General features: G+C 45.3%; 1 protein-coding gene across 1 annotated transcript in view; it reads left to right on the top strand.

Annotated features, from left to right (window-relative positions):
* The window catches only part of eif6 (eukaryotic translation initiation factor 6), a 161,083-nt gene that overhangs the window by 142,028 nt on the left and 6,364 nt on the right, over positions 1 to 12,691 (top strand). The window contains exon 5 of the mRNA XM_068048745.1: positions 4,243 to 4,424. Within this exon, the coding sequence (XP_067904846.1) occupies positions 4,243 to 4,424 (182 nt within the window). The remainder of the gene's footprint in view (positions 1 to 4,242; positions 4,425 to 12,691) is intronic.

The raw sequence follows: 12,691 nt of genomic DNA, 5'->3' as shown, positions 1-12,691 counted from the left end.
TTCACCCGAGGACTACTCTTATCCTTATCCACAAGTACCTTAAAACTTATGGAATTATGGTAACTGTTCCCGAAATGCTCCCCTACTGAAACTTCGACCACCTGGCCGGGCTCATTCCCCAATACCAGGTCCAGTACGGCCCCATCCCTAGTTGGACTATCTACATATTGTTTCAAGAAGCCCTCCTGGATGCTCCTTACAAATTATGCCCCATCCAAGCCCCTAGCACTAAGTGAGTCCCAGTCAATATAGGGGAAGTTAAAATCACCCACCACTACAACCCTGTTACATTTACATCTTTCCAAAATCTGTCCACATATCTGCTCCTCTACCTCCCGCTGGCTGTTGGGAGGCCTGTAGTAAACCCCCAACATCATGACTGCACCCTTCCTATTCCTGAGCTCCACCCATGTTGCCTCGCTGCATGACCCCTCTGAGGTGTCCTCCCCCAGTACAGCTGTGATATTCTCCTTAACCAGTAATGCAACTCCCCCACCCCTTTTACATCCCCCTCTATCCTGCCTGAAGCTTCTAAATCCCGGAACATTTAGCTGCCAATCCTGCCCTTCCCTCAACCAAGTCTCTGTAATAGCAACAACATCATAGTTCCAAGTACTAATAACAGAGACCTTCCTTGGACTCGGGTGGTGCCAGAGGACTGGAGAATTGCAAACATTACACCCTTGTTCAAAAAAGGGTATTAAGATAAGCCCAGCAACTACAGGCCAGTCAGTTTAACTTCAGTGGTAGGGAAACTTATAGAAAGAATAATTCAGGACAAAATCAATAGTCACATGGACAAATGCAAGTTAATTAAGGAAAGCCATCATGGATTTCTTAAGGGAAGATCATGCTTAACGAACCTGCTGGAATTTTTTGATGCGGTAACCGAGAGGGTTGATGAGGGCAATGCTGTTGATGTGGTGTATATGGACTTTCAAAAGGTGTTTGATATGGTGCCACACAACAGACTTGTGAGCAAACTTGTAGCTCATGGAATAAAAGGGACAGTAGCAACATGGATACGAAATTGGCTGAGTGACAGGAAACAAAGAGTAGTGGTTAATTGATGTTTTTCAGGCTGGAGGAAGGTTTGTAGTGGAGTTCCCCAGGACCCTTGCTTTTCCTGATAGATATTGATGACCTAGTCCTTAGTGTACAAGACACAATTTCAAAGTCTGCAGAAGATCCGAAGCTTGGAAGCATTTTGAACTGTGGAGGATAGTGTAGAGCTCCAAAATGGCATAGACAAGTTGTTGGAATGGGCGGACAGGTGGCAGATGAAGTTCAATGCTGTGAAATGATTCATTTTGGTAGGAAGAACATCGAGACACAATATAAAATAAAGGGTACAATTCCAACAGGGGTGCAGGAGCAGAGGCACCTGGGTGTATTTGTGCAACACTCATTGGAAGTGGCAGGACAGGTTGAGAGTGTGATTAATAAAGCATACAGTATCCTGGGCTTTATTAATAGGAGCATAGAGTACAAGAGCAAGGAAGTTATGTTGAACTTGTATAAGACACTATTTCGGCCTCAGCTGGAGTATTGCATCCAGTTCTGGGCATCGCACTTCAGGAAAGACGTGACAGCATTGGAGAGAGTACAGAAAAGATTCACGAGAATGGTTCCAGAGATGAGAAAGTTCAGTTGTGAAGATAGATTGGAAAAGTTGGGACTATTTTCCTTGGAGAAGAGAAGGCTGAGAGGTGATTTGATAGAGGTATTCAAAATCATCAGGGGTCTGGACAGAGTAGATAGAGAGAAACTGTTCCCACTCGTGAAAGGATCAAGAACGAGAGGGCACAGATTTAAAGTAATTGGTAAAAGAAGCAAAAGTGACATGAGGAAAAACTTTTTCACTCAGCGAGTGGTTAAGGTCTAGAATGCACTGCCTGAGATTGTGGTGGAGGCAGGTTCAAATGAAGCATTCAAAAGGGAATTAGACAGTGATATGAAAAGGAAGAATGTGCAGGGTGTTGGGGAGAAGGCAGGGGAATGGAACTGAGGGAATTGCTCTTTCAGAGAATGAGTGTGGACACGATGGGCCGAATGGCCTCCTTCTGTGCTGTAACAATTCTGAGATTGTAGGAGGATGGTGTGGTCAACTGTGGCAAAGGCTGCAGACAGGTGGAGAAGGATGAGGAGGAACGTTTACGTTTGTCACAGTCACATAGGACGTCATTCAGTACTGTGGCAGGGTTGGAAACCTGATTGGTGGGATTCAGACATGGAGTTCTGGGAAAGATGGGCACAGATCTGGGAGGCGACAACAGGTTCAAGGACTTTGGAGAGGAAAGGAAGGATGGAGATGGGGCGGTAGTTTGCAAGGGCGGTGGGTCAAGGGTTGTATTTTCTGGAGAGGGATGATTATGGCAGATTTACAGGAGCAAGGATCAACATCTGAAGAGAGAGAACCTTTAACAATATCGGCGAACATGGGGACCAGGAGGGGAAGTTGGATGGTCAGCAGTTTAGTGGAAGCAGGAGGTGGGTCTCATGGACAAGACAAGCTCAGAGAAGGCATGAGGGGAAATAGGAGAGAAACTAGACAAAGATGAGAGTTTAGGGCTAGGGCAGGGGGAACATTAGAGGGAGTTTGGCCGGGTGAGCCAGGGGAAGGGAGGGATGCAGCAGAGGCTTCTGATCGGATGATCTCGATCTTAGTGACAAAGAGATCCGTGAGCTCCTTGCACTGATTGTTGGAGGTGAGGGTGGAGGGGACCGGGGAGAGGGGTTTAAGAAGATGGTTTGCAGTAGAGAAAAGAAGCCGGGTATTAGTTTTGCATTCCAGGATGATCCTGGAATAGTGAGCACTTTTAGCAGACAAGAGCAGGACCCAGTGGTACTTTATGTGGTCCAGCTAGATCTGGTGATGAATGGCTAACCCAGTTGTCTGCCATATCCTTTCAAGTCTCTGATTGTAACAGCACTCTCAGCTAATGCAGCTGCATTCTGTTTCACAGCCCTGACACGCATCCTGTGCTTGTTATCAATCTGCAGCTGTTGTGATTTGAATTTCAGTATTTGAAAATATAATCCCATTGACTAATGCTTGAGCCTGGAGAAAATGTGATGGGGTCATTTCACCACCCTCCCCCACCCAAGTGCACTGATGTCCCTCTTAAAGGAGCTGCCTGAAATCAGTTTGCAGCCCCACCAGCACTTCACCCAAGTGTCCATCCATAATCTTCAAGCCTAGGCAGTCAGTGTTGGTGGGATATTGAACCACAGGGGGCACAGAGGCTAAAGCCAATCCCCTCCTCACTTTCCTGCAGTGGTCAGTGTGCAGGTCACTGCAGACTGCACTGTCTCAACCCCAGTGTTGTCAGCTCCCAGAATAGTGTAAGGAATATCTGCTCTTTCCCACCCATTTTGCTTTAGAAGGCAGGTAATTGAGCCCTAGTAAATTGCCTGTATGTTGGTGCCCAAGCAATGTGCAGCATTTATGGTGGTGGTCTCAGCCTGATGATGTCAGCGCAGTAATGTACTGGTGTTTCCTGCACAGGGTGATACCTGGAGGTGGTTCTATGCCCGCAGTGTCAGGGCATGTTATGGTCACTGGTAAATTATGTTGATCCAGACTTTCCCCAGTGGTTGCCAGAGCCTGACTGTCACATCACAACTTGTCATAAAACTCTATCAGCACACGTTCCAAGCCCGAGACACCAAACCCTGCAGAGGGACACTGCTGTTTGACTGCAGTATAACTGGGCTGTTCTACCAGCTATCTCCTCTGTGCATTCGATGGTATTTGCATCATTCTCGTCCCAGGGTAGTTCCCTTTTTAACAAAAAATCAGCAAAGAAGGTAGACTATTCAGCCCCTAAAGAAAAGCCTCTACTTGCTCCTCACTCTATCCATCCATCAATCACACATGCAGCTGGTTTTTAATGACTCTTTTCACTTCTTCCAGAGTCTGCTTCAAGTGTTGCTCCCTCTTTGTGAACAACAATCTGTCTGTTGGTTTGAAGTTTGCCACTTTGTGTGGTTGTCACCATTTAACTTGCTGCCGTCTTTTGGATTATCCTTTTCTGCACTCTTCACCATCTGATGTACCTCTGTGAGGCAATCTGTCACTCGTTTCCTTTTAAACCAAAATATTCCCAAGTTTTTCTGAGCTTGGGGAGTCCTGGCAGTTTAACACAGCCCAGTCAGTACGACTCTCAGACAAGCTATGTGTACCTGTTGATCATGGGGGCTGCAGTGCCTGACCTCACTGTTCCCTTTCTTTTGTTCCAGGCTGGCACAGTGAATCGTGGTAGTGAGGTGATTGCCAGCGGGATGGTGGTGAACGATTGGTGCGCTTTCTGTGGGCTTGACACTACCAGCACGGAGCTGTCTGTCATTGAGAGTGTTTTTAGATTAAATGAAGCTCAGCCCAGTGCAATTGCAACGAGTATGAGAGATTCACTCATTGAAAGGTGAGTAGTGCTTTGGGAAACATTTACAAACACACATGGTGCAAAAAATGAACTGAAAACAGGTAGGGTTTGAAATAGTGTATGAAAGAGAAAGATTAATGTTTTGAATGGGACATTTCTGCTAAGGAATTTTCTCTTCTTATTTCTTTAAATGTTTAGATATCTGCTAGTGGAGTGCTTGTTGTTTGCTGTACTGATAAACATAGAGTCTGCATCCAACCTGAGCCTACCTCCACCCACAGTCAATTTGGGCACCAGATTTAAATAAATAAAAATCACAATCATTCACATAGCTGTCGATTTGTTGCCTCCTTGCGATCCAGCAGCCAGTCCTGATGTGACACAGCAGGGAACTTCTGCACTGCAAACCCAGTTGTTGGAATGTGGGTTGTCAATATTCATTGCCCTTCTCTAGTTACCCTGAGGGCATTACAACTCAGCCACATGATGTGGAATTAGAGTTACGAGGAGGCCAGACCGGGTAAGGGTGGCAGGTTCTCCTTCCTGTAGGACAGTGAACTAATTGAGCTTTTACCAGAACCCAGGTGTTTTCATTCCAAATTACCAGGCTTATTTAATTTGCCAAGCAGGGATTTGAACTCATCATGTCTGGTCCAGGACCATAGTGACTCGGCTACTATACCTTCTCCTATTCTGGGAGAGCAGCACTACACTATCCCAGTACTGACTCTCTCTGCCCCAGTCACATGGAGTGATATAATTCAGGTCTGCAGTAGCTCTGACTGAGGGGTCTGCACCACTGCTCAAGCAAGCTCATCAGATACTTATTTCTGACTCCAGCTCATGCCACAAGCCCTGTGTTTCTGCTGCAGCTTTCAGTTGAATATAAAAACCTGTTTTGGCAACCAGGAACACATCTGTCGCTTTGGCAAAAAGCACTGCTGATGGAGTGTGAAGAGAAGGTATGTTACAAAGAAATAAATTATATTTGAAATGACAGAATAAAGTTTCTCACAGCCACCACTTCAGCTGTCAAATTTCGCGATCAGTGTTTCAGGCAATGGCTCTTGCCTCTATTAGAATTCTTATCCCTGCAGGCCTTGCCCTCCCTTTCTTTCTAATCTCCACCAGCTCTACAACCCTCTGAGATATCTGCGCTCATCTAATTCTGGCCTCTTGAGCACCCCGATTTTAATTGCTCCACCATTGGTGGCCTTCAGACATGCCTTCAACTCCCAAGGCCCGAGGAAATTCTCTGCATAAACTTCTCATCTCTCTAGCTCTTGACACCATCCAGGACAAAGCAACTCTCTTGATTGGCACCCCATCCACCAACTTAAACATTCACTCCCTCCACCACCGACGCACAGTGGCAGCAGTGTGTACCATCTACAAGATGCACTGCAGCAACTCACCAAGGCCCTTAGACAGCATCTTCCAAACCCGCGACCTCTACCAACTAGAAGGACAAGGGCAGCAGATACATGGGAACACCACCACCTGCAAGTTCCCTCCAAGCCACACACCATCCTGACTTGGAACTATATCGCCGTTCCTTCACTCTCACTGGGTCAAAGTCCTGGAACTCCCTTCCTAACAGCACTGTGGTGTACCGACACCCCCAGGACTGCAGCGGTTCAAGAAGGCAGCTCACCACCACCTTCTCAAGGGCAATTAGGGATGGGCAATAAATGCTGGCCTTGCCAGTGACACCCATGTTTTGTGAACGTACTCCCAGGAATTAAAGACAATGGAATTCCTCACTTTTTTATAATCTCCAAGATTATAAACCTAAGCCTGGTGGTAGGCTCAGTAGTCTAGTGGTAATGTTACTAGACTAGTAATCCAGAGGCCTGGACTAATGCTACAGAGGTATGGGTTCATATCCTACCACAGCAGCTGGGGAATTTAAATTCAATTAATAAATCTGGATCAAAAAGTTAGTCTCAGTAATGGTGACCATGGCACTACCAGATTGTTGTAAAAACTCATCTGGTTCACTAATGTCCTTCAAGGAAGGAAATCTGCCATCCTTACCCGGTCTGGCCTACATGTGATCCAGACCCACAGCAATGTGGTTGACTCTTAACTGCTGTCTGAAATGGTCCAGCAAACCACTCGGTTGTAGGCAGCTCACCATCACCTGCTCAAGGGCAGTCAGGGATGGGCAATAAATGCTGACCCTGCCAGCAACGTTCACATCCCAAGAACGAATTTAAAATAAAATTGTTCCACTCCAGCTGGGATTTAACCAGTGTTTAAGGGTTTAGTATAACTTCCTGGCTTTTGTACTCTATTCCTTTATTTATAAAGCCAAGGATCCCATTTTTTAACAGCCTTCTTAATTTGTCCTGCCCCTTCAAAGATTTGTGTACCTACATCCCCAAGTGTCTCTGTTCTTGCACCCCCTTTAAAATTGTACTATTTATTTTGCCTCTGCCCATTCTTTCTACCAAAATGAATCATTTCACACTTTTCTATGTTAGCTTTTGTTTAAATGTGTCCTCCCATTCCACCAGCCTATCTATGGTCCTCCTGAATTCTGTTACTGTCCTTCTCACCGTTTACACATTTTCAACTAACGTTTCATCTCCAGTCTTTGAAATTACGCCCTGTATATTCCAAGTACAGGTTATTAATATTAATCAAAAAGCAGTGGTCCTAATACTGAGCCCTCGGAAACCCCAATGTCTAACACTCTCCAGTCTAAAAAAAAATTCACCACCTCTTTCTGCCTCTTAGTCAATTTCAAATCCACGCTGCCCTGCCCCTAAATCCCATGGGCTTCAGTTTTGCTAATGAGTCTATTGTGTGGTTCTTTATCAAACCTTTTGAAAGTCCATATACACATCAACACACTGTTACTGCATCAAAGAACTAGATCAGATTCGGAGTTCTATTTCATTTCCCACCAGGACAAGTTATGAAATGGAATAAATCTGCAGCAGGTGAAAGGAGCAACTTGTAAAAACCCAACAGGTTCACTGATGTCTGTTCTGACGTAAGGTCATTGACCTGAAATGTTAATCCTGTTTCTCTCACCGCAGTTGCTGCCTGACCCGCTGACTATTTCTAGCATTTTCAGTTTTTATTGCACATTTCCAGCACCACAGTATTTTGCTTTTGTCCAAGTTGATGCAACCTTCCTTATAATTTAACCCTGTTATCATTCTGCTGAGTTTATGCTGCACCCCCTGTAAGGTCAAAGATATCCTTCCTGAGATGCAGTGCCCAGAACTGAACGCAGTTACTCCAGAGCGTGACCAGAGCTCCACAGCTGAAGCATGACTTTCTCACTTTTGAAGTCCGATCCCCTTGAGATGAAGCCAATATTCCGTTAGCCTTTTTGATTGTTTTTTGGACCTGTGATCTAGCTTTTAGTTCACATAGACACCTAAATCTCTGCTCCTTCACAGCACGTCTCGCCACTTAAAGAAATTCCCTCAGCATCTTTATTCTGTAGGTTTCTAGACTGACACTAATACCTGTTATAGAGCAAAGAACAAAGAAAAGAAAATTACAGCACAGGAACAGGCCCTTCGGCCCTCCAAGCCTGCGCCGATCCAGATCCTCTATCTAAACATGTCGCCTATTTTCTAAGGGTCTGTATCTCTTTGCTTCCTGCCCATTCATGTATCTGTCTAGATACATCTTAAAAGACGCTATCGTGCCCGCGTCTACCACCTCCGCTGGCAACGCGTTCCAGGCACCCACCACCCTCTGCATAAAGAACTTTCCACGCATATCCCCCCTAAACTTTTCCCCTCTCACTTTGAACTCGTGACCCCTAGTAATTGAATCCCCCACTCTGGGGAAAAAGCTTCTTGCTATCCACCCTGTCTATACCTCTCATGATTTTGTACACCTCAATCAGGTCCCCCCTCAACCTCCGTCTTTCTAATGAAAATAATCCTAATCTACTCAACCTCTCTTCATAGCTAGCGCCCTCCATACCAGGCAACATCCTGGTGAACCTCCTCTGCACCCTCTCCAAAGCATCTACATCCTTTTGGTAATGTGGCGACCAGAACTGCACGCAGTATTCCAAATGTGGCCGAACCAAAGTCTTATACAACTGTAACATGACCTGCCAACCCTTGTACTCAATACCCCGTCCGATGAAGGAAAGCATGCCGTATGCCTTCTTGACCACTCTATTGACCTGCGTTGCCACCTTCAGGGAAAAATGGACCTGAACACCCAAATCTCTCTGTACATCAATTTTCCCCAGGACTTTTCCATTTACTGTATAATTCACTCTTGAATTGGATCTTCCAACATTTGCCCTGATTGAACTCCATCTGCCATTTCTCTGCCCAACTCTCCAGTCTATTTAAATTCTGCTGTATTCTCTGACAGTCCCCTTCACTATCTGCTACTCCACCAATCTTAGTGTCGTCTGCAAACTTGCTAATCAGACCACCTATACTTTCCTCCAAATCATTTATCAGTGTGAAACTTCAGCCCTTAGCTATGCTGCCAGTTGTACACTGCTCTGTGCCCAGGCACAGTGAAGCTCTGGGCCTGTATATTTGACCAGGGCTCTGATAACCCTGTCTAGAAGCTACTGGAATCAGTAATGATCAGGAAGAATTGCTCATTCGGAGAGCCAGTACAGACACAATGGGCCGAATAGCCGCCTTCTGCAATGTAACAATTCTGTGAAGGGCCCAGCTGATTTACTGGCTCTGTACTAACATTAAAATTGGATTGTTAAATTATTCCATACTGTACAGTGTTCCAGTAGTGCTGGTGGAGGGCTGCGTCCCTCGGGTGGAGGGGCCGAGTGGAGGGCTGCGTCCCTCGGGTGGAGGGGCCGAGTGGAGGGCTGCGTCCCTCGGGTGGAGGGGCCGAGTGGAGGGCTGCGTCCCTCGGGTGGAGGGGCCGAATGGAGGGCTGCATGGCTGACGGTGTCACCTCGCCAGTCTCGCACTGCTTTACAAAATGTTGCTCCAGTGGCTAGGTGCAGGCGCAGATACAATGTTAATCGAATCTTTACTATTTGATGGCTTGGCATCATAATTATGAAGGAGTCTCAGTTTATGTTTTTATTTGAGCCTGGCAGGTAGATGTTCATATAGTTACCGGTGAGTTAAGTCTCCTCACTCGGGCCTCACAATTGTCCCTGTCACCTTGGATTAATTTTTATCCGGTCCTGATTCTGTCCACTTGGAAGCTGTGTTCGGATATACAGCAAGTGTAATATCAGGTTCAGCTGTTCTCTCCCATGGATAAATGACCAGACATACCAATGGGTTGGATTTTTCAGGATAGGGGAGAATATGAATTTTAATATCTGATGACTGGCATCACAATGAGGAAATGAGCTGCACCAATTTCACTGACTCCTGTTTCCAACCTGATCCTCAAAGACGGTTTCATTTAAAGTTAATACATAAGAACATACATAAAAAATGGGAGCAGGATTGGCCATTCGGCCCCTCAAGCCTGCCCTGCCATTCAAAAAGATCATGGCTGATCTGTCCCAGACCTCAATTCCTCTTTCATCCCAGCTCTTCATAGCCCTCAACTCCCCAATACTTCAAAAATCTATCTACCTCCTCTTTAAATACATTCAGTGATCTCGCCTCTACAACTCTCTGGGGTAGAGAATTCCAGACATTTACTACCCTCTAAGAGAAGAAATTCCTTCGCATCACAGTTTTAAATGAGTGTCTCCTTATTCTGTAACTATGTCTCCTAGTTCGAGATTCCCTCACGAGTGGAAACATCTTCTCAACATCTACCCTGTCAAGCTGCCTCAGAATCTTGTACGTTTCAATAAGATCACCCCTCATTCTTCTAAACTCTAGTGAATAAAGGCCTAACCTGTTTAGCCATTCTTGATAAGTAAACCCCTTCATCCCAGGAATCAGCCTAGTGAATCTCTTTTGAACTGCCTCCAATGCCAGTATATCCTTTCTTAAATACGGGGACCAAAACTGTACACAGTACTCCAGGTGCGGCCTCACCAACACCCTGTACAGCTGTAACAAGACTTCCCTATTTTTAAACTCCAACCCCCTGGCAATAAAGGCCAAAATTCCATTTGCCTTCTTAATTACTTGCTGCACCTGCATGCTAACATTTTGTGTTTCATGCACATGAACACCCAGATATATCTCTCCTGCACTTTTTTGAAGTCTTTCTCCATTTAAATAATAATCTGCCTTTTTATTCTTCCTACCAAAGTGCATGACCTCACACTTTCCTACATTAAACTCCATCTGCCAAGTTTTTGCCCACTCATTCAACCTATCTATATCCCCTTGCAGATTCCTTATGTCCTCATCACAACATGCCCTCCCACCTATTTTTGTATCATCAGCAAATTTGGATATATTACACTCTGTCCCCTCCTCCAAGTCATTAATATAGATAGTAAATAATTGAGGCCCTAGGACTGATCCTTGTGGCACCCCACTAGTTATGGCTTTCCAACCTGAAAAAGATCCATTAATCCCGACTCTCTGTCTTCTCACGCTAGCGAGAGTAGAAGTATGAAGATCGGGAGGATCACTGCATAGCTTGAAGCATGGTGCAGGAGGGAGGGCTTCAGATTCTTGGGGCATTGGAGCCAGTTCTGGGGCAGGAGGCACCTATTCAAAAGAGGCAGGTTGGATCTCAGCAGGACTGGAACCAATATCCTCACTGGGAGGTTCACTCGTGTGGTTGTGAGGGTTTAGATTAAATTGGCGAGGGGATGGGCACCAGCATACAGAAATAGGAAAGAGGAATAAGGTACATAAAGGAGTGAGTGTTGGGCAGTACTAGAGAAGGAAGTAGTACCATGTTAGATAGGAGCAGACTAAAGACTACAAGGAATACAAAGACAGGTTTACAATGCATGTGTGTAAATGCACAAAGTGTAGTGAATAAGGTTGGTGCGCTACAAACAGAAATAGCCGTGTGGGAATATGATGTCGTGGCAATAACAGACGTGGCTTAATAATGGTGAGGTCTGGGTACTTAATATTTAAGGATACAAAGTGTTCAGAAAAGATAGGGAAAGATAAAAGGGAGGTGGGGAGGCAGTACTGATTAGGGAACACAGTTGGAAAGAGAGATGTCCGGGGTGGCGGCGGAGTGGGTGGTGGGTGACAAAGACAAAATCCATTTGGTTAGAGTTGAGAAGTAACAAGGGTATGATGACATTACTGGGGGTATTCAGTAGGTCTCCAAATAGTGAGAGAGAGATGGAGGGGCAAATCTGCAGGGAAATGACACAGAGCTGAACAAGAACTATAGGGTGGTGATATCGGGGACTTTAATTACCTAAATGTCGATTGGGGTAATTTTGGAGTAAAGGGTAAGGAGGGGGAGGAATTTCTAAAATGTGTTCAGGAGAACTTCCTTGACCAATATGTTCTCAGGCCAATTAGGAAGGAATGATTGCTGGATCTGGTGCTGGGGAATGCGTTGGGCCAAGTGGACCAAGGGGGAACATTTGGGAAAGAGTGAACATTATATCATAAGGTTTAGATTATTAATGGAGATGAGCAAGGAACAATCCAAAGTAAAACTTCTAAAGTGCAAGAGGGCTAATTTCAATGGGATGAGAGGGGATCAAGTCGGGGTAAAATGGAGTCAAAGACTGACAGGAAAAACTGTAACAGAGCAATGGGTGATCTTTAAGGAGGAGATGTTTCAGGTACAGGCGAGGTACACTCCACCAAGAGGGAAAGGTAGGGGAATCAAAGCCAAGGCTCCTTGGATAATGAGGGAGATGGAGAATATAATGAAACAAAAAAAGAGGGTGTATGATGCATGTCAGGTGAATTCTTCAAGTGAGAACCAGGCCAAATACAGTAAGTTGAGAGGGGAAGCGAAGAGGAAAATACGACGGTCAGAGAGAATGAGAATACAACAGCAGTCAACATAAAAGGGAACCCAAAAATCTTTCACTGGCATGTAAATAGTAAGTGGGTAGTAAGATTTGCAGGGGTGGTGGTGCTATTTGGGAAAAGATGATATATGCTTAGAGGAGTAGGTCAAGGCTAGAATACTTAATGAGTACTATGTATCGGTGTTTACTAAGGAAGAGGATGCTGCCCAAATATTGTTAGAAGTGGAGATTGTAGAGGTAATGGATGGGGTGAAAGTTGAGAGCTGGAGGTACTGGAAAGACTGGCTATGCTTAGGGTAGATAAGTCACCTGATCTGGATAGCTTGCATCCCAGGTTGCTAAAGGACATAGGGGTGGAGATAGTGGAAGGGCCTTGCATAAACTTCTAATCTTCTCTACATATGGGGAAGGTGCTAGAGAATTGGAGAGTGGCAAATGTGACACCCTTATTCAAGAAAGG

Source organism: Heterodontus francisci, chromosome 16 (assembly GCF_036365525.1).
Source record: "Heterodontus francisci isolate sHetFra1 chromosome 16, sHetFra1.hap1, whole genome shotgun sequence".
In the NCBI taxonomy this organism is placed as follows: domain Eukaryota; kingdom Metazoa; phylum Chordata; class Chondrichthyes; order Heterodontiformes; family Heterodontidae; genus Heterodontus; species Heterodontus francisci.
This window is presented reverse-complemented; position numbering and strand designations above follow the sequence as displayed.